This window comes from Capricornis sumatraensis, chromosome 13 (genome assembly GCF_032405125.1).
Source record: "Capricornis sumatraensis isolate serow.1 chromosome 13, serow.2, whole genome shotgun sequence".
Classification (NCBI taxonomy): Eukaryota; Metazoa; Chordata; class Mammalia; order Artiodactyla; family Bovidae; genus Capricornis; species Capricornis sumatraensis.
In genome coordinates this window covers 25,995,394-26,022,400 of record NC_091081.1, presented here as the reverse complement: position 1 = coordinate 26,022,400, position 27,007 = coordinate 25,995,394, and the positions used below count along the sequence as shown (strand labels likewise).

Sequence of the window (27,007 nt, the reverse complement as noted above, 5' to 3'; positions counted from 1 at the left end):
AACCTGAAGGTTGGGTCTGGATTTAAAATTCCTGGTCTATATATATAGAGAGAGTCAAGCTGTCCTGAAGAACTCCCTGAGGCCACTTTAAATGCTCAGTGACTCTGAGTATCGGGAACTGGTTGCTTTGACCAAACGTTGCCCTGTGACTGGGTGTCCTCTCTTGGACTCACAAAGGAAGCAGACATGTGCTGGCCTCTAGAAGTTGAATATACCTACATTCATGGGCTTCGTCTGCCTCCTCGTCCACAAGTTCCCGTTGGGTGAGGAAAGGCTGACGGCGTCGGATCTCCTCAAGCATCTTCTGTGCCAACACTAGCTTCTCAGAGATTTCCTCAGAGCTAAGTTCCTGCTCTTCCCCATAATACAGCATCTTGCTGCTGATCTCTGAAAGGAAGGGCGTGGTGAGAGAAGGCAGGAGGGAGAGGTGATGGGGAGTCTGACAGTGACGTCACTGAAAACACAAACAGTGAGGGGAACGGGCAGGGCTGATCCTAAAGCAGAGACAGAGACCCGATGCAAAGAGAGTGTGGAGATGGTCATGCTGAGAATACTGGTGCTGGCCCTGGAGTTCATCATATATTCCAGGGAGAGCTTAAACCAAAGGAAGTCACTCTTTTCTGCTTTTTATCTGGCAACTTCAGAACAAGAGTGGAATTAATGCAAAGTTTGCTCTGATTTCAGATGAGTCTGATTTCACCGTGATTCAAAACTGTTAATATTTAAGAAACACAAATCTAGGGTCTTTGATCAATCTTTTATATAATAAAATATACAATTTGGAGAAAATGTTCTGATGTATCACCTGTCACACATAGGAGGCCCTGGAGATATTAATTGTAATTTAGTCAAGGATTTTACCTAAGCTCTAAGCCAAAATGAGTGTATACTGATGGCTGTTCAAATGAGTCTTTCAGATTGTTGTACAGACTAGATATAATACAGAGGTTTCTTACAGCAGGATGTGTTTATATATATATATATTTTAATCATTTATATATATATTATATATATATATTTTAATCATTTATATATATATTATATATATATTTTAATCATTTATATATATATATATATATATATATATATATTTTGCAACTGCTGTTTGCCTTCTGTGGTATAACTGCCTGGCAAGACTGTTTAATTCTGACTCTGGGTCATTCTCAGCCTACATCCATAAGTAGCATCCATTTCAGAACCAGAGGGACTGCTGAGGCTCAGAGGCGTTAGATGGGTTGTCTGAATATTGGCAGAGCTGAGCAGGCCTCTGGCTCCCTCTTTCTACTATATATGATCAGATGAAAGTTATGTAATTGCCACCTTGTCCTACGGTAGCTCCAGGAGGAAGCATTTTATCTTCCTGGCATAAATGAAATTGTCTGTCTATGGTTTACTATGATCTATGTGGTTGGCCAGACAAGATGGGTAAACAACACTGGTCTCACATAAATCATACCAGGATAAGGGCTTGTATTTTATATGGATAATAGCTTGAAGGTCACCAATAGTTATTTTAGAGATGGCTGGGAATAAGGAATGACACACTATTGGTGTTGTGCAGCATCCCTGAATTCTGAAGCAAGGGAGATAAATGGGGGAAGAGGTTTTCAGTACTGTAAATATTACTGATAAAAGTTTTAGAGAAACTACGATATGCTTAAACAAAACTCAAGAAGGAATTAAATACTCATTTCTCAAGTAAAGTCTAAAATATTAACCCTTGAAGTAAACTAAACATATATTTTCCTTAGATCTAGCATTGGCAATGCTGAATTTCTTGGCGTTTTGATGCAGATATTATATTTACAATCTGGCTTATTTTATTTTAGCCATGTCTGCTCTATATTAGAAAAAGGAAATACAGAGAGTAACATTTATGCTTTTGGTCTTTGAAGGCTGTTCATACATTATTTTAAAAAGGTAGAAACTGATGGAAATTACTGTTTTCTATTTACATTTCTTTTGTATTTTTTCCTTCTTATCCTATGACCTAAGGGCCAAATAAGAAGGCTCGGATTCCTTCCAAATAAAATACCCTAGAATCAAAATTTGAGTTAGACAGCAAAGGTGAACTGGTTTTTTTTTTTTTTTTTTTTCCTGAATGGCTAAGATCTAGGATGCTGGCTTTATCTGCTGCTGAGAGGGACATTTATTTCTTAAATGGATGAGATCAGCTAATCTAGGTTTAATCTTACTTTTGGAACAAATCAATTTTAACTATAAAATATTATAGGGAAAGAACATTTTACTGGTAGATGCAAAAGCATGAAATAGTAAGGATGGGAGCAGGGGATATTTGAAATGCATACCATTTGTTTTTATTATGTATTATGGGCACCGAAGGAAATACAGCGAATGATTAATCTTGGCTCAATACACCCCTTGTCCTGGAATATGCTCCCTCTACCTCAGTATAAAGATATGAATCTTCCATTGTGAGTCCCTTTACTGTCACTGTGCCCTTGAGATGTACCTGTAGTTGTCATCCAGCTCTTAATATATAGGATAATAAAAACTATGGAAACACACAAATACTGTATCTTAGCAGACTGTAACCCAAGTAAATTCTCTTTATCTTAGAACCAAAGCAATCGCCTGTTTTCTGTTGGTAAACTGAAGGCTTGCTTTCAGCATGCTATCAAGATAGCCTTCAAAATGCAGCCGACATTTATAAGAAGCTGGAATACAAGTAAGTAAACCCACAAGAAGAAAGGTAAAATCTGCCAGTTTTATGCTTTAAGGCAAAGAACTCTTCCACACCCCTTCTTGGCTTTTCTTCTGGACTGGGGACCAGAGTATGCACCTGCCTGGTTCTTAGGACAGCATCAGAGGGACAGCGCAGGATAACTTGGATTAGTGGACAGTTGATTGCCGGTCTAAAGGCAGGGTTTTCATTGTGAATAACTGAGAAAAATGTGATTCCTACTCAACTTGCATTTTAGAGACAACACAGAATGTAATTTCCTCTACTGGAAAGGTATACTGGCATTTCACTTCTGTGAAATGTGTGGAAAAGGAATGATTTTTAACGTACATTCTTTTTTTTTTTTTTCCTTTTGGCTGCACTGCCTGAGTTCTAACCACTGGACTGTCAGGAAATTTCCTCTACTCTCCACATTTATTATTGAAAATAGTAAGTAGAGATGAGTGCTTAGAAGTCCCAGACAAACAAATGTGAAAGAAGATCTTACATGAGTTTGAAATGGTAACTCTCTAACAACAAGCCCTGGCACACAATAAACACTAACAGTAGCCATTACTTTTATTGCTGTTAATAACATGACTGATTCCTTAACATGGAGCTGAACCAGTAGAGAGTATATTTACCTTGGATTTTATCCCTCATATTGTGGGCTTGCTCTGCAAGCTGAGTTGCGTGGTTAATGGTATCCATGCTTTCCTTCTGAGCCAACTGGACCTTTCTTGAAGCTTGGCTTTCCTATAAATAATCCGTATAAACACCAGATTAATTTTATGAGAAGGAAGGCTGTGTATGTGCATGTGGGGGTGGGTGAGCATAATGTATTCTGTAAACATAAATTTCCCTGACATGCCAAAGTTCTGTAACATAAAATGGACTCATGCATGAAGATGGATGTGATGACCAGCTTCAGAATTACAGATGCTATTTCTATTCCTAAGCCATCAGTCACAGTTCAATCCAACCACCCATCTTTCATAAGTAATCTACTCTTTGAATTTTTACTGTATCTCAAGATGCCAGACTAGGGAATTATCCATGTCTGCTGATCAGTTTGACATTGTGTTGACTGAAATGCTTAAGGGTTCAAAGGGAAACATGTTGAGAAAGCAGGCAGATCTCAAAATGTTCCATGCATCCAGTGGCTTCTGGGTGGTCCAGCCACTGCTGCAACTAAATTACCACAGAGATTGAAAGGATTATGCTCACTAGGCTAAACGCTATTTTCAGTGCTGCCTTCCAAATTCCCATCAACACTGAAGGCACTTGTGTACAAATAATTACTCAAGCAGCTTTGGCTCAGAGTGAATGAAGTTCTCTGAGAAGCTGATTTCATTCTTCCAACTCTGTTTCAGAACTCACACGTAGGATCTGTCAAGATGAAACCCCAACTCAAATGTGGCTCCTGAAGAAAGGATGTGTGGGTATGCACGTGTACATGTGTATTTCTCTCTGTGTGTATAAAGACAGAAGAGAAAGTAAAGTGAAAATGTAGTCACTTGGTTGTGTCCAACTCTTTGCGATCCCAGGCACCTCTGTCCATGGAATTCTCTAGGCAAGTATACTGGAATTCTCTAGGCAAGAATACTGGAATTCTCTAGGCAAGAATACTGGAATTCTCTAGGCAAGAATACTGGAGTGGAAGGCCATTTCCTCCTCCAAGGGATCTTCCTGACTCAGCGATCGAACCTGGGTCTCATGCGTTGCAGGCAGATTCTTTACTGTCTGAGGCACAAGGGAAGCATGTCTTAAAAAAATAGTTCAAGGCCAGGACACCGGCCTGGATGCACAGCATGGGGATGGGTACTTACTGTGGCATCAGAAAGACGGATTCATGGGTTATATTTAAGAGGTGGGATACTTCTTCAGTCTGGCATTTGATCAAGCGCCCACTTGCCTTGCCCAGTGTCTTTCTGGTTCAGCTCTGTGACAAAGGAACTGTACCTGCCTGGATTGCCAGGTGACCTGCTACACAGAGTGCTGGCTGGTAGGCCCCCAGAACAGGAGAGTGGCTGTTTCAAATCTCTCTCATCTCTTGTTCCAGTGGGAGGATTAGGCCATGCTTTTACCTGGAATGTTTTTATGCAACCCACTCCAGTAGTCTTGTCTGGGAAATCCCAGGGACAGAGGAGCCCAGCACCACAGGCCATGGGGTCACAAAGAGTTGGAGGCGACTGAGTGACTAAACCACCACCACAAAGTATAACCCAAGCCATCGGCCCTTCAAGGAGGAGAATGCAGAAATGGTATCCTAGCAAACACATGCCCAGGAGCTTTCCATCCGCACTGTATCCAACATCCCTCCAAACAAAGCTCCCTGTGCAGCAATACTGCAGCTCCTTCGCTGAAATGCGTGCTCTCTGAATGGACACAACAATCTGAGTCACATGTTCTTTCCCCACAGTTTCAATCTCCCTCTTGCCCTGTTCTACTGCTTTCTGGAAACACAAGCTTTGTGGTCACTTTAAAATTAGATGATGCAGAAAATAAGATCAATCTTATTCTTAACTTCATCCCTCCCTTCATCCATCCCTATTTTTAAGAAGTTGATTTTTGGTCCAGTTTAAATTCAGTTGTATTTACAAAATACAACATGCATATTTTTGACTTTGGCTTCATCCTTCAAGGGAAAAGGTTTATTGTTATTACTGTGTTCATTTATTTCTTGATATGGAAACTGAATTCACTGAAGTAATGAAAGACAGCTAGAAGATAACTCAAAGACAAGCTCTTTTGACCAACACCAGAGGGCGCTTAGATATACATATTTAAAAAAAGACAGCAGCAAAGAGGAACATCTGTTACTTTAAACTGCAAAATTACTGGATATAATATACAGTGATGCCTTATTTGAAAGTTCTACGGTCTTCTTTAACTTTGATTATGGAAGGAAAATAATGATATGGGCACATGGTAAAACAGGTGCACCCTGCTCTAAGTAAAACTGTATTAAAAAATTAGCTCACAACTGTAAGCTGGTTGATGTTTAGCATTACAAATGGATTAATCATTTACCTCAGCAGTGAATTCTGACACATATTTGATGTAAAAGGTGGCAAGAATTTAATTTACTATACAGGGAATAAAGTATAGTGTACCTAGAGTACTATTCTATTGAGTGAGGATGGTAATCATTATCTAGCATGGTCCAGGCTCTTTTGAGAGTGAAAGGGGATCTTTTAATAATAGCTCTAAGACAAGCATAAACAGAGGCAGTGCTGGACAAAACGGCAGTAGGAATATTGGTGTGCCATTTCACAATCTGTACGGTCATGTCTACTTGGGTTTAACTATCTCCTAAACATTGAAATACTTTTCCAGCCTTGATCTCTTCTCTTGAGCTACAGACTCAAATCTCTGGCATCCACAGGTACTTCACCTGACGAGGTCCAGAGAATCCATTCTGAATTATCAGTCTTGGCCATTTATTTTTCCAAGTCTAACAGCTTACCTCTTTGCAACTCCTCATATTTAGCTGGTCACTGAATCACTTTGATTTCACTTGCCATTCCGGCCTCTATTCTCCACCACTAGTTTCAGTTTATCCCAGTTCACTGCAATTTCCTTTCCAATGAAGACAAGGTAGCAACTGACTGCTCTTGTTTGGATTACTGTAACAGTCTACTAACTGGTGTCCCTGTCTTCAGTCTTAAACTCACCAATTTATCATCCCCACTGCAGAGGAAGGTTTCTGAAACTTCGCACCTAATCAACTCATTGTTGTAGGTAAATGCTCCAATATCTTTCAAAGTCCATAGGATGAGCATAGTGGGCAAGGGTCTTCACGATTTGGCCTCTGAGAGCCTCTTCAGCATTGTCTTCTGCTCCTTGCCTTTTTAGTTAATATTCTGCAATGCCAAGGCTGAAATTCTACAGTCTTCTGGTCAACTGTAATTGAAACATATTTTGACGTTTTGTTCTGTCTTTTTATCAGGATTGGAGATGAGGCTTTTGATGTATGGAAGTGACCTACTTTCCTTCCAATCCTAAAGGTCTTCATACATGCTGCTGTAGCTGAAGGAGTAAGGATGAGATGGAGATGGAGAAGTGTAGGGAACAGTGTGGCACCCTCCTGAGCCAGCTCTTGGGAGACTGGGCTCTAGATCCAGATGGCAAAGGGCAGCACTGAGACTGGGAGAGGGTCACTGTCTTCACTTCTGCTTGTAGCCTAGTTCACTCTGACTCTGAGCATGGTGTGTTCGGGAACATGGGAGAGTGGAATCTTGACAGAGGCTTTGGTATTTCATTACAGACATGATCAGCAGTGGCAAAATCGAGACTTTTTTGAGCAGCAGCTCTTTGGGAACACAAATGCATGGGTATCCTCTAGGGGTTTCCCAGAAGTTGCTGTTGTTCAGTCACTCAGTCATGTCTGACTCTTTGCAACCCCATGGACTGCACCACGCTAGGCTTCCCTGTCCTTCACCATCTCCTAAAGCTTGCTCAAACTCATGTCCATCGAGTCGGTGATGCCATCCAACTGTCTCATCCTCTGTTGTCCGTTTCTTCTCCCACCTTGAACCCTTCCCAGCATCAGGGTCTTTTCTAATGAGTCAGTTCTTCACATCTGGTGGCCAAAGGATTGGCACTTGAGCTTCAGCATCAGTCCTTCCAATGAATATTCAGGACTGATTTCCTTTAGGATTGCCTGGTGTGCTCTTCTTGCAGTCCAAGGGACTCTCAAAAGTCTTCTCCAACACCATAGTTCAAAAGCATAAATTCTTCAGTGCTCAGTCCTCTTTATGGTCCAACTCTCACATCCATACCTGACTACTGGAAAAATCATAGCTTTGACTATATGGTCCTCTGTTGGCAAAGTAATGTCTCTGGTTTTTAATACGCTGTCTAGGTTGGTCATAGCTTTTCTTCCAAGGAGCAAGTGTCTTTTAACTTCCTGGCTGTAGTCACCAACTGCAGTGATTTTGGAGCCCAAGAAAATAAAGTCTCTCACTGTTTCCACTTCTATTTGCCATGAAGTGATGGGACTGGATGCCATGATCTTCATTTTTTTAATGTTGAGTTTTAAGTCAGCTTTTTCACTCTCCTCTTTCACTTTCATCAAAAGACTCTTTAGTTTCTCATTGCTTTCTGCCATAACGGTGGTGTCATCTGCATATCTGAGGTTATTGATATTTCTCCTGGCAATCTTGATTCCATCTTGTGCTTCATCCAGCCCGGCATTTTGCATGATGTACTCTGCATATAAGTTAAATAAGCAGGGTGACAATATACAGCCTTGACGTATTCCTTTCCCAATTTGGAACCAATCTATTGTTCCATGTCCAGTTCTAACTGTTGCTTCTTGACCTGCATACAGGTTTCTCAGGAGGCAGGTAAATTTCCATAAGTATGGGGTGGGAAGAGGTAGTAGGATTTATCAAAAGAGGGCTAGATATGGAAGCTTAGATATGGAAGTTGGGGCAAAAACCCAGTAACTTTAAGTTAATGTAAACTGTGAGATTTGGGTTACATTAGATTCATGTAACAGCTACTTTGCATACAGAGGGTACAGTTGTCCCTTGAACAATGCAGGTGTTTGGGGCACTGATACAGTTGAAAATCCACATATAACTTTACAGTTGGCCCCAATGTCTAAGGTTCTATATCCTTGGACTCAACCAACTGTGGATCATGTAATACCATTGTACCATAGTATCAAAAAACACCTGTGTGTAAGTGGATCCTTGAAGTTCCAACCCATGTTGTTCAAGGATCAACCACATTTTCAATTTTTAGAGGCAACATTACTGTGATTTTTACCACACTGAGGGAATCTACAGTGAAATTCTTCATTCTAGTTAAAGCTAAATATTGTGAACTTTTCTTGATAGAAGGCTTTCTAAGACAAAGCTTTTATTACATCCTTCTAAGAATCAATTATGAACTTTTCTAGACCAAGGGCTTGAAGGATGCTTGAGAAGTCATTAAGACTAGCTCTGGGTGTTTGTTTCAAAATGTTTCAGCAGGTTCTTGTACCATCAGGACTGTGGATATCACAACAAGAACGATGTTATTTTCAGTAAGAATCAATGGAAACAACTGGGTTAATGTTCTAGTAGCTTTATCATCAACTTCCTGCTTTGATGGTCTGTTCTTGTTGCTCAGGAGCCTTTTCTATTGTGATGTTCTTTTGAAGCTTACATTATTTCCTCCCCATGAAAACCTGCATTTAAATAATATTGGAAGTAGGAAAACTGTACAAGAAAACAATCAGTAACTCTGTATCTAAGCTATTGGAGGAACTAATCTTGGTGAAAACATTTCCTCAAGAATTTGAGACACTTCCAGCAAGTTCCAGCCATGGCATAGAAATGAAATTACAATGAGTTTCACAAAGATTTCTTTCATGGTATTTTCCTTTGAAATTTAAGAGATCTCACTGCTCCTCAAATGCTGATGGTTGGATTAATATGCTCTATTGCATGGAGAAAGGGGGACACAATTTTTATATGCATTTAAAAGCGGTTGAATCTTCTAAGGATTCAATTAAAATAATTCATATTTTTAGAAGCATAATCTCTTAGTTTAAGAGGTCCAAGGTCAAAGAGATTATCAGAGTCATTTTAACCATTATTTTTTCAGAAAATGAGAATTGTTTCTGAAAAGAACAGTTTATGTCAAATATTAGTATCTGAAAGCAGAAATTCCAGGGTACTCTGGGCAGAACTGGTGGAACATAATCAGGGGAAAAAAATGTGTTAAAGATTTTAGTATATTAAACATGGTGCCTTGGAGCTTAGTTGCATTTTCTATTTTTTTATTAGATGGATATTTTTCCATTAGACCCTTGGGGAATGACTTTGCTCATGTTTTAATGTTTTTGTTAATTTGTGAGAGCTTTTACAAGCCACATTTCCCTCAACATTTTTCTTAGTCTCACAGACTTTTTTCATTTATTTGTTTTACTGAGTATTTGCAATTTTACTTTGTCAAATCTATTATTTCTTTTTACTATAATTCTTCACACTATATTTAATTGTATTTTTATTTCCTTTCAAGATTTAATAATTATCTAGTTCCGTTTTCTTGAAAATTTTAGATTTAAACCAAAGTCTTTAATCTGTTTGAAGTTCATTTTATTAATAGTATATGATAAAAAATGAGGATCCAAAGTGTTCTTTCTCCCCAGCCAAACTGCAAAATTGCTTTCTCAACACAATTTCTCCTCTTCCCTTTTATTATTTAATGCATCCTGTAGCAAACATTTAAAGTTTATATTCTATGTAATAAAGTTTACTTCTGGACGCTCTATAGCTCTTGGCCATAAAATGTTAAGGCAAACAGCCGAACGAATATCCAAATGAAATATATATCAACGGTATTTACCAGCAGCAAACACAACGAAAGTTCCCCATAAACATGGTTTTTCAAGGAAACCAATTAAAATGGAAGATATAGTTAGAGACCAAGTGTTTAACTTTATCCTCAGGTTTTGCCTTGATTTATTTTAAGGCACCTGGGTCCCTGTAGTTTTCTTCTGGGCTGTGTTAAGCCTCAGTCATTTGTGACTAGCCAGTCTCACACTAGCTAAATCCCTCATTGAAGTTAGTCTCAGAGACCAAATACATACCCTTTCAGCTAATTCCTCCACATCAGACTGAAGGCTTTTCATTGTGTTTTCAGCATTGTTGATTTGTATCTTTCTTAGGACATACTGGTTTTCTCTTTCTGACAATTTTGTCTGTGGATTAAAAAAAACCAAATACGTATTTTTCCATAGTCAGTAGATGTGCACACCAGGTTTATAAAAATAAACAGAAAACCCTTTCAGTGTAAGAGGACTACAGTAGAGAGTTAGCCTTTATTCTCAAAATAGTGGGGTCCACAGGCTACTGCAAGCTGGTATGAAATTTGAGGTCTGCATGAGGAGACTGAGAGCTCTGGGGACAGAAATTCTGTGAGCTCCCCTCAGCAGGCTGGAGAATCTGGTGTGGGCTGTGCTGGTTCTGAGGAAAGGGTACCTTTTGCAAATTTGCAAAACGGCTCAATAGAGACGGGCGGTGGCTTTGCGTGTCTGAGCTTTAAAATTTCAATTCCGGCAGGTCTTCGAGGAAATGATAACCCACCTTGATCAATGAAAGTTGAGTTCTAGAAATTAAGTTTCCTCTTTCTAGTGTAAGGAGAACAATTATTTTTATTTCAGACAATTTGCCCTTTTCATTTCCATTTTTGAGGAGTTTGCACCAGGTGTAGCTTTCCTTAAATTTGGAGTAAGTCCTTCAATCTGGGCACTGACTTCCTATCAGCTACAAAACTATTATATCTGATATAATAACTAGTTCTACCTTGAAGCTTTCCTTTTGGGGAAAGAGGATTCAAGCAGTATCAAGGGGACCGAGTCTGGGTGACTCCTCTGAGAATTACTGCCTTCATGTGTCCAAATAGATGAGTTTGGACAAAAAACAATTCCTCAACTGGGAATAGAGTGCTTCCTAAGACTTCATCCAGCTTTACAACTTCGTGATTTTTATTTTGTTCTACACTTTGCCAATTTGGGCAATTGCTGTGGATATTATTTGTACCTCCTAAAAGCAGAGAACTGAGCACTTTCTATGTTAGATACTATTCTGACTGCTCTCTATATAACAACTCACTGAATTCTCTCAACAACCCATGAGATAGGTGTAATAATTATCCTCAATTTCAGATGAGGGGAATGAAAACTAAAAAGGTTAAATAATTTATTCAAGGTCGCAAAGCTAGTAAGTGTCAGAGCTGGGATTTGAATCTAAGCATTCTGGTGTCAAAATTTATGCTCTTAACCACTACGTTAATTTGACTAACAAAATAAAAAAGTATACTGGTATTAGTTCTATTAACCTTTCAGCTGATTATCATTGTTTTAAAAAGTATCTGTTAGTTGTGACAGAAGCCTATAATTTAGAGAGGGAAAAAACACCTCTTAAAGCTTAGATATATAAGCATGTTACAGTTTTTGACTACTGTCTGCCTTTAACTTGCTTATCAGATTTAACCACTAGATCAAGGAAGAGAAACAGAGCATATGAGCATGCTTGTGTATTTGAGTACGGAAAAATGAGAAAAAATGTGTGTCAGTGAGATGGAATGGCAAGGGCAGAAGAGGGAGGAAAGAAAGGAAAAAGAGAGAACAGTGTATGTATTAGTTTTCAGAGAAACCCATGAAAACATAGCAAACTGAAGCTAAGGTAATATTATGTTTGTTATGTTGACTTAAGTAACCAATGTACAGCTTAAGAAAATAAGTGTTTCTCCTCTATCAATAGCTTTGTACATAGATACTAGTTTTTCAGGCATCTCATTTTCCATTAACCTTTTTCATAGATGACAGCTCCTGGTTTAGGATGGAGCGCATGACTATAATCAACTTATCGTAATTTCCAAGGACTAGCAATCTGTAATATAACTAGTGGACTCAGATAAGAAAAGGGTAGGAGGTACTAGGAGTGACCCTGTGAAACCAGAGTGAAAATACACGGAAAGTACACCATTCCTGCATACTTTGAGGAGGTAGATGGTGGAGTTGATTTCGTTCACATGCCTATGAGCTGCGGCACCAGATGACACACTCAACAGGCCAGATTTGCTTTCTTCAATTGAGAGCGCTGCTAACCGTAGGTCATCAGTCAGATCCCAGATGCATTTATCGCAGCCTGGTGGTACAACGGGCATGTCATTTCCTCAAAATCAAAGGTCAGCTGGGAAGCATGCTGCTCTAAGTTGGTCATTATATGCCCTTCCTTGGTTAATACTATTCATATTTTTGTTTCCTGAGGAGCTATTCTGGACCATGGAACTAGTCCTTATACTCAGAGAGCCTCAGATGACCAAAGTGTACGTTGGGCACTATCCCTGCTTAAAACATAAAAAAAAACATGCCACTGAAAAGCAGGTTACCATGAACGCTAATGGCTGAGCTGAGGAGGAAAGGAAGCACTAAGGGCAAGGCATCTGAGAGACGGTGGGTGGCTGAAAAGAACCTTCTCCCCACTTTTCTCTGGTTAGGGGAAAGCTGTCTGATAGGATGCCCTCCACGTCAGGCTGTGGGTTTCCGCTTGGTGCTGGCCAGTGAAGATGGAACTCGCCTGCCATTTCTCCTCTCCCAGCAGCTTTCCTTACTGACTGTTCAGATTCCAGTGCTTTCTCCTCACTCCACGGATGGCCCGGTGCCTCCCCATGGCCTGACCTCCTGTCTGAACACGTCGGCAGGACCTCACTGTTTGCTAATATTACTCTCTGACAGCTGACGACCCTGCACATGTGGTGAGGAGGGTGGCGGTTTCTCACGGCTTCCTGCATTTCACATTCGAGTCCCTCTGACCACTGTCATCACCCCCACAATCCAATGCCCTCCTGGGACACACTAAGGACACTCTTTGAAATTTTTCTGTTTCCAACCTCTTTCCTCCAGACGTACTCTCTTCTAGAGAACTGATAAATGAAGACTAGAGGGTTAATGGTTGTTAATATGTTAATTTGTTACTTGAAGTTTAATGCAGTCTTCCTCATATGCTCTCTCTAAGGAAACTCCCCAGCCAGTACATCAGGCTGGTGGAGGAGACACATAGAGGCCAAGCAGGCACCTTGATGTCCTTAAAGTGACTGTGCATAGAGGATCACCGATGCTGTCAGTATGCAAACTTTGCCCAGCCTGTGGCTTCCATCCTATGTCACCTTCTAATATGGGATTCATCGTGATATTAATCTCTTGTGCCCAGAGGGACTGAGAGGCCAAGATGTTTTTGTTTGGGGGAAGGGATATCTAATATTAAAGTAGTCTTTAAAACACTCTACTTAAAGCCAAATATTAGTTACTTTCTTGACAGAAGGCTTTCTAAGGCAAAACTTTCCTTAAATCCTTCTAAAAATCAATCATGGACTTTTCTAGGCTACTGGCTTAAAGGATGCTTGAGAAGTCATTAAGACTGGCTCTGGGCGTTTGTTTGGAAATGTTTCAGCAGGTAGACTATTAGACCTACTCATGATTTGAATTGGGCTTCCCTGATGGCTCAGTGGGTAAAGAATCCGCCTGCAATGCAGGAGACCCTGGTTCAATTCCTCCGTTGGGAAGATCCCCTGGAGAAGGGATAGGCTACTCTCTCCAGTATTCTTGGCTTCCCCTGTGGCTCAGCTGGTAAAGAATCCATCTGCAATGTGGGAGACCTGGGTTCGATCCCTGGGCTGGGAAGATCCCCTGGAGAAGGGAAAGACTACCTACTCCAGTATTCTGGTCTGGGGAATTCCATGGACAGTATAATCCACGGGGTCCCAAAGAGTTGGACACGACTGAGCAACATCCACTTTCACTTTCATGATTTGAATGACAGGAGAGACAGGAAAGAGAGAAGGCTGCTCCTTTTCATAAGGACTGAATATTATGTTACTGGTGCCACTTCAGATTTGGAGTGATCTGGGGAAAGCACTTAAATCTCTGGGTATATGAGTTTACCAAATGTTGTAAAGCATTGTCTATGGATTACATTATCTGAGGACCTGAAAAGATAATATAGAAAAAGGACCTAAAATGAACTCAGTCATTGGGAACTGTATTTCCAACTTTACCTACTAAGTAAGATGTTGAACTTAAAGACTTGACAAAAGTAATTTTTCTAATATAGAGCTGTTTAAATGCAACTTGCTATTTGCCAATTGGAATCAAGTGGAATGAGTGTCTTTTGCTTAGGGTCCATTTGGTTGAGGCACAGACAGGGTTAAAGCCAACAGTGGGACTCAGACAGTTTCTAGAGAGGGTGGGATTGCATAGCTCTTCTTAATCCTACACCTGCAGCATATTAGAGAAAGTGGGGTTAGTCAATCATGTACTGTTATTTTTACTTATGGTTGGGCAGTCCGTGCCTGTAGGGGGCTCAAAACCTTCTTCCAAGCACTCTCCGGTTACACTGTCACATGGGCCTCCCCCACAATTGCACACTGTGGGAAACAAAAACAAGAGATTAGGGATTCATTTTCTTAATGCCTAAAATATCACAGTGTTTTGTGGTTTGCAGAAATACTTGCTATCAGTATATAATTCTTCAGTGGGGATTAATTTATATTCTTTCTTAAGATCATGAGGAATACATGATTTAGGGATTACTCCTCTTACCCGATTAAGCCCCAGCTTGGTGAGACTTTCAAAGGTGACCCTGGGCCAAAAGTAGATAAATCTCAATATTCTAGGGTTCCCGTCCCAACTTTTTGAAATTCTGACATGACTTTGTAACTGCTTCAGTCCAAAGAGATCCGGGTCAGTTTTTCAAGGAAGGTACAAAATGATCACAGAGTCCATCATTCAGCTGGAATCCAAGTCATCCTTTTATCGCAGTCAGATTCTCCAGTTTAATCCAAGTCTAGGTTTGATTACTGCCAGGTGTGAGTGAGGAGCCGCCCACTAGGAGTGAGGGGACCCAAGAGCGATTCTTAGCTCCTACAGGGCTTGACCCTTGGCAAGACTGACTCCAAACCTCCCAATGATAGCTACCAGTGGGACAGCTGAGAACAATGTTGTGAAAAGAATTAGGACCATATTTACATGAGTTTAGAAGACTTGAGAGCCCATTATTAATCTATTGATGATTTTCAAGAATGCTTTTTGGGGAAAAAACAAAAACAAAACCTCAATCTCACCAGACTGTTCATTTTCCAGTGCATTTTGGAGTGGATATTAATTTTTAATATTTATAAAGGATTTCTTCAGTTATGTAGGCTTGCAGTAAGCTGGAATAGAATTGTGAACTTCCTCCCACCTCTTAACTGTCTTTACAGAATAATCATAAAAAATTGGCTTCAAGGATAACATACATTTATTACATTTTGGCTGTTAAAATGTTCCACAAAATACAGATTTATGAAACACTTCAGCAAGGTCATGCATTATTGCTTCCAACATTAGCTTCTTTTCTAAGAGTGATCTGCAATCATGTCATTTAAACATGAGTTTAGTTAATATTTTGAGAATCAGGATGTCAATGTGTAAGTCTTTGGCTTTGCCAACCCTCTTTCTGATGCCCACTTCTCTCTAGTCTGACTGGACACAGTGCTCCTCTCCTCCCTCTGTTATTTTCGGGGTTATGCTTCTGCGCACACAGCTTTCCTGGAGGCATGGTTACTTTTCTGTGACTTTTGCAGACCATACTTGTTTTCCTCTCGATTTCAAACTCTTCACTTCTTAAAAATCTCTTTAAGTGGAAACCTGTTTCAGTGAGAGTATCTCCAACTGAAGCAAGCCACAAGAGCACAATACCCCTTCCTCAGTCTTCTTCACAAGGAATACTCAGTCTCAGCCTCCCTTTAATCCTGCAGGAAGGCAATTTAACTTTACTTCTGAAGAGCTTCACTCTCTGAGGTAAATGGATTGGAGAAATCCCAAATAAAATAGGTACTTTTCAGTCTAACTTAAGTCTAACCAGGAAGATACTATCCCTGAAATATTTTCTCTGATAATTTGAAGAAATAGGGGGAGGAAACTACTTCTGGATTTGCTAATCTATTTCACTGAAATGCTAATTTTTACCAAATATAACTACAAAGACAGACATAGTTTGCAGAATAAGAAAACTGATGTGAACCACGCAAGATTTCATTCAGTCCTCTGGTCAATGATAGGTTATCTGCAGAAGTCTGATTTATTTCTTTGGTCAAAACTGGAAGGACATATAGATGATAAGACAAAAGGTCACTGGAGTTAAGTGTCTCATGGTCCATTCTACCTGTGAGCTAAGATACACTAGTCGTGACAAAAATATCTACCCCTATGAATGTGGATGCATACCTTGAGCCTCCATATTACCCTGGAAAAGTGTCAAGGGGGTAACTGCAGTATGTCCCCAAGAGAAATCCACCTGGCCTGCTCCTATCACACGTGCGCCCGTCGGGTGGCTGCAGTCGTGTGCACAGCACTGTACCTGCACAGTTCTTGGCTCTCCTCGCATCTCCATAGTACCCAGGTGCACACCGTTCACACTTGAATCCAGTGGTGTTGCGTAAGCAATTCCTACACTGGCCAGTGACCTCATCACAATCTTCAAAGATCAGGTTAGGATCTGAATTCCCACTGCAGTCACATTTCTTACAAGTGGTTCCGATCAGCAAGGGGTTTCCATAGTAACCAGGAGCACACCTGAAGGGGAATCACATGTTAAAAATTGAGCATCCATAGTTTTCTTCCTTTTTGTCTTCTTTCCTACCTAGAAGAAAGTATAATGAATCTCTTTGGACTGTTCTCCCAGAATTAATCCCCCCTCTCCCACCTTCCTATAGAACTGGACTTTGTTTTTTAAGGAACTACCCTTCTCCATTGTGTTCCAGCCCGGTCAGTTCAGCAAGACCTTCAGGTGCAGGAATGTCTGGCTATAACCAGTTTGTGGGCATTTGTGGTCACACCCCAATGACTGGGATGCACTGCTGCCATAGGATGGTGGTACTAGATACGCTAAATGTGGCATGAGATTTGCCACTAGGGCACAGCTAAGAATTGTTCTGGACAAAATTTTAATAATACCTTTACTGAGAATCACTGGCATATATTCCACCTTGCCAGAATGACTGTTCTGATACTAAACCTGAGCCAGTCAGTGCCTGGCACTGTCCCAGTCAAAATGGTTTGGCACAGGAGTGATTCAATTGGAGTGGAGCTCGGGCTGTTTGAGGGCTTTGTGACGGCATTCTCTCCATCCGCAGGTGAATAAAGAGGCAGGCAGCATGACTGGCTCTGGCAGCCATCCTGTGACTGAAAGAAGACAGTGTGGAGATGAAGCAGAGGGCAGAGCTGAGGGAGTCCCACAGATAAGTGGAGTTGGAGCCAGATGGCCATTACTCTGTAGGTTTTAGATATATAAGCCTACAGAGACCAGATACCTAGCTGCATTTGTTGTGGGGGCAGAGCTGATGCCTATGGTCATGCCAGCTGGCCCTTAATGAAGAGAATCCAGCCCAGTTGGAGAGTAGAGACTGATATCTTTCCAGCCTTTGCTGGCTTTGCCAAGTTGTGCACTCTGGGTGGGGCTGCCTCTACCCAGAGGAAAAATACCTTTCTTTACTGTTTCCAAAAGGTAACCCTTAGGCCTGCAGCAGCCCTGCTGAGCGTGATGGGACCACAGGCCTCATCTGAGGGGGCAGGCGCTTCTCAGCTCCTATCAACTGTTTCCACACTGTACCTGTGAGGGAATGATCTGTCCGGTAAATCTTACCGTTTTTAAAGGAAATGTTGAAATGTGGATTTGTATGTGAAATCTTAGTTTTTAAAGGTTGCTTCAAACTTTGTAAGAATACTGTTTGAGCCAACATACACATTTTCTGGCTGGCTGTTGTCCCCTAAATTGGTGCTGAAGGCTGGCTAAGGTGGGCTGAAGCAGCTCTGGGAGTGGCTGGAAAGAATGTGCAGCTGCACCATCATGGGACTGCAGGTTGGGCACAGGAGTCAGTTTTGAAGACAGAGAAAAAGGAAGAGAGCCAGCGAAGGTTTTCATGTGTGATAAAAGTAATGGTGAGTGAAGCCAGTGTTGGCATAAGAGTTCAGGATGGACCGTGGGCTGGAATAGGAGACCCGGATTGGGTGGGGAGGGCCTCGGGTGGAACCTTGGCCTTGGGAGTGGAAAGCAAGACTTTCCAAGGAAACCAATAAGACCCAGCCAGTAATAATAAGACACCACATTTTTAAAGGCCACCATTTAAAGCAAAAGAATTATGATTCAGAACATTTGAAAAACAGAGAAACTAAAAAAAAAGATCACCCCTGTAATCCCAAGACCTTAACAAAATCACTGTTCAACATTTTGCGTATGTTTTCCCAGGCTTTATTCCTGTCTCAGTTTTTTGATGTAATCATAATGATGGTGTATGTTCAGTCACTTGCATTGCATCTCATGGCTTCGACTAGGTAAGTTTATTTAATTACCACAGACACCCAGGAGGGAGGGCACCCAGGCCTGGCATTCTGAGGTTGAGAGGCTAGTTTGATTTCCCTGTCTCACACAGCCAGGAAGTGACAGCATATGACCCAGACCCTCTAACCCTGATGTTCTTTTCTTCACTCCACCCTGGATCACACTGCTGCTGCTTTACATGAATGAGTGAATTCAACCAACAGAAGGGCAATTCATGTCTATTTGTGTAAGGCATGGAGAGACAGGAAGAGGAAAAACACACAGCCTAGGCACTGAAAGAACAGGAAAGGAATTAGGCATAATTATACAAACTCTAGATACCGCGGACTATGAAGAAGATAAGAATGAATGTTAAGCGCCACACAACCCACCAAGAGGAAATGTTTGATACATTTTGTTATTCATACTTACGTCTCTGTACCTCTAGTTTACAGGCCCTCTGGTCCCCATGTTAGCAAACATCATTCCTCTGTGGAACTCACGGTTGGATTGAATTACTATCCTGGGCTGCAATCCACCAAACAGAATACTAGGATTCTTAGGCTCACTAAAATGGGATGCGGATCTGCCTCCTCAGTGTGCAACTGGGAGCCCGAGGCCCGGGAGTGAACGGACTTGTCCACGATCACAGAAGCCAGATGCCAGTTACCTTCTTTCCTCTGTTTGATTCCACTGTTTTTGATCTCCATAGGCGGTCTCCTGGTTTTATACAAGAGAAAAACCAAACTCTCTCTTCTCTAAGTCAGAATCTCAACCACAGTAGAGACCTACTTTGAGTTACTTTGAATTTCAAGAACATCTTTTGGTGGCAGTCTCAAAGGCAACTCTGAAGTCACAGTTCCAACTTCAACCCTATAGATGTTACAGCCTGAGAACACAAAGGTTTTGTACTAAGCCCTCTCTGACTCCAAGTTTATAGATGAGGAAACCAGACGATGAAGAAGCTGGATGACTGGTTCACCACTACATGGCTCAAGCATCGAGTGGGACTCCCAAGTTTATACTCTTTCTACTCCACAAGTATGGCATTAATGAGTCAACTAATTAAGCCATTAATGATATAACAGGTGAGTAATCAAATGCCATCTATTAATATGCCTAATTCCTGCCCTCAAAGAGTAAATTACAAAGGATACAAAAGGACCAGGAATTGGATTCAGAGTCAACACAGGAGTCCAGGTACCCAGGACTGGTGCACTTTTATTTGCTTCCGTAATTTCATTTCTAGTTATACTAATGACTTAATTCACTCAGAGAAAATAGAGCTGATAAATATACAATGCAAATGAAAAAACAGTGACATATGAACTTTGTTATTTCAGTCAGTGATCATATCATTTGGCAAAATGGGGGGAAAAAAAGATAGGCTTTTTGGAAAAAACATTTTGGTAAAAAAAAAAAATTCTTGATGAAAAACTATTATTTGAGGAGTTTTTGTAGTGTTTTCCCTGTCCTCTGCTCTTTCTCCTTTGTTTCTCTTCCCAGGGCTACATTCTAGCCCTCACTGAATGCCTTTATCAAAGGTGCCAAAATTCCCAGCCCAGGTGGCACAGAAGCTTTTCTGAGGAGGACATGGCTCTATAGTCATTTGGGTTAAATTAAACAAAGAAAAAAAGTATCTGTTACATAGTAGGTGCCAGATAAATGCTCTCCACTTCTCTACCAAAGACTGGGAACTAAAGCTAGGGGAATATAAGGAACCCATTCCAGGTCACAGGGCAAGAATCCAGAAATGGAGCAGGCAAGAGTAAGGCTTATAAGAAGAATCTTGTACAGATAACAGGTCTGACAGCTTAAGTTTGTAAAACATGATGCCTGCATAAAGGATCAGACTAAATCACCAAATCATAATATGGTGCATGTTTAGCTGTGTCTGACTCTGCGAGCCCATGGGTTGTAGCCCTCCAGGCTCCTCTGTCCATGGGATATTCCCAGCAAGAATACATTTCCTACCCTAGGGGATCTTCCCAACCCACGGATCGAACCTGAGTCTCCTGCCCTGGCAGGCAGATTCTTTACCACTGCGCCACCTCGGAAACCTGAATCATAATATATCCTCAATAAATGTTAGCTTCCTCTTATTTTTTTCTAACTTCAAGGTCATTATCAAAATCATTGTCACTGTCCTCATCATGGTCTCTGATGATATTATGTTTGGCCTTTCCTGTTAGATTTTCAGATTCCCTTAAATCTACTTTAATTTGCCCCATTCTTCTTTCCTGATCCTTAAGCAATAAGAGCCACCTAATAAATCCTCATATGGTTTCAGCATGTCTCTCAGTCCCTCAAAGAGCTGAATGGATGAAGGTACACTGTTAAAGCTGCCACAAGAGACAATATGGATTACTTAGAGCATGGATATCATATATGTTGAGTAACTGAAAACTCTTCATTGAACAATGAGGGTTGTATGACCTTAGATTAAATCTCAAGGATCTGAGTCTCAGGCCCCTCCATCTTTAAATAAAATGCACTACTTAGGAGCAGAGGGAAGGTCACTCTGAATAAGAATGAGATTCAAAACTCCTGTCCATATGACTGCTCATTTTATAATTATTTGCCTCAGAAGATAACCTACATTTGCAACCTCTATTCAATTCTGGATCTTTGATTTTCCAGGCATGGGGTGAGAAGTAGAGTGTCAAATGGTGCAAGAAATGTCTGACTCTTGTCACTGCATGGAGTCTTTTTAAAGGAATAATAAAAGTTCTGGGGTATTTTAGTAAAAAAGTTTTAAAGAAGCATTACTGAAACAAATGTAACTCAGTGCCTACAATATTCTAGATACTTTAATGGGGGAAGAATGAAGAGAGACATAAATAAGACACTACTGTTGAGAAGCTCACAGTTCAAAGAGATTTTTAAAAATTGTTTGACTTTGAACAAGCGGCTTAACCTCTCTGTGTCTCACTTTCTTTCTCTGTAAATAAGGATGAAAATGGTATCTCATAGGATTTTTCTTTGAGGCTTAAATGTTTCATTGCCTGCAAAGAAAGTGCTGACCATAGTATCTGGCATACAGTAAGCACTAGTAAATAGTACTGATTATTTTTACCATTATCACCATGATCGTCATCTAAATGCAACAATATGTGGTAAGCTCTACAGCTGCCCCAGTGGGTGTTAAGAGCAGCAGGTCCACTACGGGGAGTTTAAATTATGAGGTGAGAAAGGGCTTTGGGAAAAGACAGGCAGGGCCCAGAGTAGGCTAAATAACTTGGACCTTACTGGGAAGACTGGCATGTTTGAGCTATTTTGCACAGTACTAAAGAGGCTCATGTCTTTCCTATTTTAGACCAGTGTTGAGCAAACATGTATGTTGTATGCATCCTTGTGAAAAGGAAAACATTTATATAGACTATCTCTTCCAGTGTTCACTTAAATCATCCTTAAATACTTCAAACAGAAAACTAAGTAGTAACTCTTTATCTCTATGACTCTTATATATCTTGAAAAACCAGAATAAATTTTCCAAATAAAACACAACAAAACTATAAAATGAATCAAATTCAAATTAACAGCATCATTCAGGCAACAGATGACGTTGTTGCAACTGAATGGCCATTTGCAATGCGACATGGTAGAGGGCTGTTGGACTGCAGCATGCATGACCTGCCCTGTGCTGTGTGAGGACTCAGTTCAGTTGAGCTCAGTTGCCCAGTCGTGTCCAACTCTTTGTGATCCCATGGACTGCAGTTTTCCAGGCTTCCCTGTCCATCACCAACTTCTGGAGCTTGCTCAAACTCATGTCCATCGAGTCGGTGATGCCATCCAGCCATCTTGTCCTCTGTCGTCCCCTTCTCCTCCCGCTTTCAATCATTCCCACCATCAGGGTCTTTTCCAATGAGTCAGTTCTTCACATCAGGTGGCCAGAGTATTGGTGTTTCAGCTTCAGCATCATTCCTTCCAATGAATATTTAGAACTGATTTCTTTGCAGTCCAAGGGACTCTCAAGAGTCTTTTCCAACACCACAGTTCAAACGCATCAATTCTTTGGTGCTCAGCCTTCTTTCTAGTCCAACTCTCACATCCATACACGACTACTGGAAAAACCATAGTTTTGACTATATGGACCTCTGTTGGCAAAGTAATGTCTCTGCTTTTTAATACACTGTCTATGTTGGTCATAACTTTTCTTCCAAGGAGTAAGCCTATTTTAATTTCATGGCAGCAGTCACCATCTGCAGTGATTTTGGAGCTCCCCAAAATAAAGTCTGTCACTGTTTTCATTGTTTCTCTATCTATTTGCCATGAAGTGATGGGACTTGATGCCATGATCTTAGTTTTCTGAATGTTGAGTTTTAAGCCAACTTTTTCACTCTCCTCTTCCACTTTCATCAAGACGCTCTTTAGTTTTTCACTTTCTGCCATCAGGGTTGTGCCATCTGTTTATCTGAGGTTATTGATATTTCTCCCAGCAATCTGGATTCCAGCTTGTACTTCATCCAGCCTGGCATTTTGCATGATGTACTCTGCATGTAAGTTAAATAAAAGTGAAGTCGCTCAGTCATGTCCAACTCTTTGTGACCCCATGGACACCAGCCTCCTCCGTCCATGGGATTTTCTAGGCAAGAGTACTGGAGTGTGTTGCCTTTTCCTTCTCCAGGGAACTTCCTGACCCAGGGATCGAACCCAGGTCTCCCGCATTGTAGACAGACACTTTACCATCTGAGCCACCAGGGAAGTCAAGTTAAATAAGCATGGTGACAGTATATAGCCTTGACTTATTCCTTTCCTGATTTGGAACCAGTCTATTGTTCCATGTCCAGTTCTAACTGTTGCTTCTTGACCTACATACAGATTTCTCAGGAGGCAGGTAAGGTGGTCTGGTATTCCCATCTCTTGAAGAGTTTTCCACAGTTTGTTGTGATCCACACAGTCAAAGGCTTTGGCATAGTCAATAAAGAAGTAGATGTTTTCTGGAACTCTTTTGCTTTTTCTATGATCCAATGGATCTTGGCAATTTGATCTCTGGTTCCTCTGCCTTTTCTAAAACCAGCTTGAACATCAGGAAATTCATGGTTCATGTACTGTTGAAGCCTAGCTTGGAGAATTTTAAGTATTACTTTGCTAGCGTGTGAGATGAGTGTAAATTGTGCAGTAGTTTGAACATTCTTTGGCATTGCCTTTCTTTGGGGACTGGAATGAAAACTGACCTTTTCCAGTCCTGTGGCCACTGCTAAGTTTTCCAAATTTGCTGGCATATTGAGTGCAGCACTTTAAAAGCATCATCTTTTAGGATTTGAAATAGCTCAAGTGGAATTCCATCACCTCCACTCACTTTGTTCGTAGTGAGGTTTCGTAAAGTCCACTTGACTTTGCATTCCAGGATGTCTGGCTCTAGGTGACTGATCACTCCACCATAGTTATCTGGGTCATTAAGATGTTTTTGTACAGTTCTTCTGGTATTCTTGGCACCTCTTCTTCTTATCTTCTGCTGTATGGTGACTCAGTTTGCCTCAGTGTCATGTCTTCGGGCCTCCAGCTGTCTGTAATGTCTTACTGACACACCATCAGCCATTATTTTCTCCTTCGCTCTGAGGCAGATAGTCCCCCTCTATTATAACATGGTACTACAGAATATATAGAACATGTTTCAGTGACCTTTTTTTCCCTCGGGATTATCACTGAAATAAAACACAAAATTAAGAAAAAACTCACAGAGAACCCATGAACCTCCACCAATATTTCCAAGGACACCTGTGGCCCTTGTGTCCCAGTTTGGGAAACACTATTTTATAGTCTGTGGGTGCGGTATCAAAGGTTGAAACAGCAGTAGTTCACAAGCCAGTGAGACGATTGCTGTGAGAACCCAATGGGGAGTCAAAATATGGGTCCCCCAGCCTCACCTGAAAGGTCTCTTTTCAGTGGGGCACAGAGGAGTTTAGGCAGGGCCTGGGAATCCAAAGGTTTCCAGGAGATACATACACAAAGTCAGACTTGAAAACCACCTTTGATTAAATGATTTCTAAGTAGAGAAACACCCAGCGTGTTCTTGTTTGGACGAATGAGATAGATATCCATACAAACCAGCTACATAATTTGAAAAGATCTTGTGGGCGGATTTGAGTTTACAAATTAACTGAAAACATATTAGATGAAGTTTAACTGGAAAATTTTAACAATCTGATGATTAAACTCAAAACAGAGACCCCCGTCCCCTCAGTTCCAGAGTCAAAGAAATCACAAGTGGTTAAGGCCACCTCCTGTGAGATGACCCAGCCCCTCCATGGGAAGGAAATCTCTCCTTCCACTACAGTTGTGAAGAGCCTCTGCTAGCCTTCTCTTTGGCATTTCCTTTTTTCTGTCTGGCAATCAGTGCTTTTGAGGTTTATCTCCTCCCCTAGCTTTGACTTCATTGAGGACAAGAGACCATATCTTACCTGTATCACATCCCTACCCGCTCCACCACAATCTGTTTCTGTGGTGATTTATATTTTGAGGAAGAGTGCCCTGGATTATCAGGTCAATTTTTAATGTAAAAGACCTCAGTACATTCTCTTTAAAAGAGCAGGAAATATGAAGAAATTTATTCTAAGTGATCCTCCTCCAAAGCAGATGAAAGGGCTTAGAACAGCCCCTGTAGATGTAGCCTCCTGTCAAAGAGAATCTAGTCAACAGATTAAACATTTTTTCTCCCCCATATCAGAAGTTCATCTAGCTCATTAATCATTAATGTTTAAAACAGGAGACTCTTAAGACATTTGGGAAAAGCAGAATGGGAGAAAAATACCAATGTTTAGCCCAAATTTTCCAAATCCTGGTTCACCTGCAAAATGATAAAATATGAGCACCTCTAGGGATAGTTATGAGGCTGAGAGAGGACACAAGAGACAATCATAGTAAAGGCACTGTTTCTAGTTAAGGAAACTGAGATTTAGGGAAACAAGCCAACTGGTCCCAAGCACACATTATGCCAGTGGTGGAAACAGGACAATAGGCACAATGACTCACACTGTCACCAGTTAATTATTATTGAGCATTTATTAAGTCTCAGGTGCCATACTAAGAACTTCACAGTATTCCTCACAACAGTCTTATGAGGTGGGTATTTTTCATTTTTTTCCTTTCTAGAGATGTGGAAATTGCCACAGAGACCAAATAACTTACCCAGGAGGATCACAAAGAGATCACAAAGGAATCCAAAGCTCAGAGATGGACTCAGCCAGGCTGATGCTGCATCTCAGCACTTTACTTCCACCTCCCAAACTGGTGATCTCCCCTCCATCCTATCAATCCAGGTCCAGCTATGCAGCAGAACTCACTGAGCCTTGCTGATTAATGCCAGCCTCCAGGAGCCTCCAATGTGTGCCGGGGGATTTATCACCCACAGCTCCACGTCTGAGGGTACACGTTGTCTTGTGGCAGGCCCCCTGCTGTCGCTGATAGAACCCTATCCACACCCCTGTGTGATCGTGTAGAACTGAGCCCTTGGGGTCCAGATTACTTCACTTCTAGGGGAATGTGTGTTCGGTCAGCAGGACTCTAAGACTATTAATTCCCCTCTCAGGAGCCACCCAGCACCCATTGGCCAGTAATATTGCTCAATCCTTATCAGACTAAACTGAGTTTAACCTCAGACACTGATGAGAAGAAGCTCCATCCCTGGCTGATAAACAACCTCTCACACCCCTGGGGAGCCAAATAATGAGTAAATCAGATGGTTCACGTTCCTGGGTCCCCACATAAAGAAATACAGAATAAGCGTGTCACCAACATTCATCAGCTGAAGGTCGTCTGATCATCTCTAGCAGTCCCCCTAAAGGATGACATTCACATGGTCTCTTAGCTTTCACGGTCCTCTTCTCTTACAGTAAAAGGAGGGAAAATCCCACAATTTTTTAGCAAAAGAATTATCCATATTGTGCATATTTAACAATTACAATAACAATCTCCTCAAAATATAGAGGTTTTCTACATTCCATAGACACTCTGCCTTTTTCTAAAGGGTTCCAGAGCAACACTTTGAGAGATGGAGGGTGTTTTCTTTGGATGTGAAATGGTAATTGAGGTTTACCTTTTGAACCCTAGGCTGAGTCTGTGAGCCCCACCCAGGGCAGTAGGCAGTGTGCTGTGTGAAGCGAGCACCCCACGACCGTGGAGATATGGGACTAGATGTCTGACTGGTCCTTCCTGGCCCCTCCTTCCCTGTCTTGAGGACACCGCGCATCATTTTGCTGCCTAAATACATGGGGAAGCTGAGGTTAATGGCATTTGTGTTAAAAATAAGGCCTCTCTGTGAGACTCTTTTAGTGAAAGCCCTTTTATCTTAGAAACCTGTGAGCAGCTGAGGGAGGATGGGAAATATCTTGCCAGAAAGCATTTGGTGGGAAGCCGTGCGCTCTTGCTTGCCAAGTCCTTTCCTGTTTGAGCAAAGCCCAAAGCAACTTAAAAAAGTGTTAGGTATAAATACCAAAAGAGGCATTCAGAAAATCCAAACTCG

General features: G+C 41.1%; 1 protein-coding gene across 1 annotated transcript in view; it reads right to left on the bottom strand.

Annotated features, from left to right (window-relative positions):
• Positions 1-27,007, bottom strand: part of LAMA4 (laminin subunit alpha 4) — a 145,180-nt gene that overhangs the window by 66,128 nt on the left and 52,045 nt on the right. The window contains exons 6-11 of the mRNA XM_068985018.1: positions 16,585-16,799; positions 14,516-14,611; positions 12,182-12,333; positions 10,272-10,382; positions 3,328-3,439; positions 220-387 (exon numbers count right to left, since the gene is read on the bottom strand). Of these exons, the coding sequence (XP_068841119.1) occupies positions 220-387; positions 3,328-3,439; positions 10,272-10,382; positions 12,182-12,333; positions 14,516-14,611; positions 16,585-16,799 (854 nt within the window). The remainder of the gene's footprint in view (positions 1-219; positions 388-3,327; positions 3,440-10,271; positions 10,383-12,181; positions 12,334-14,515; positions 14,612-16,584; positions 16,800-27,007) is intronic.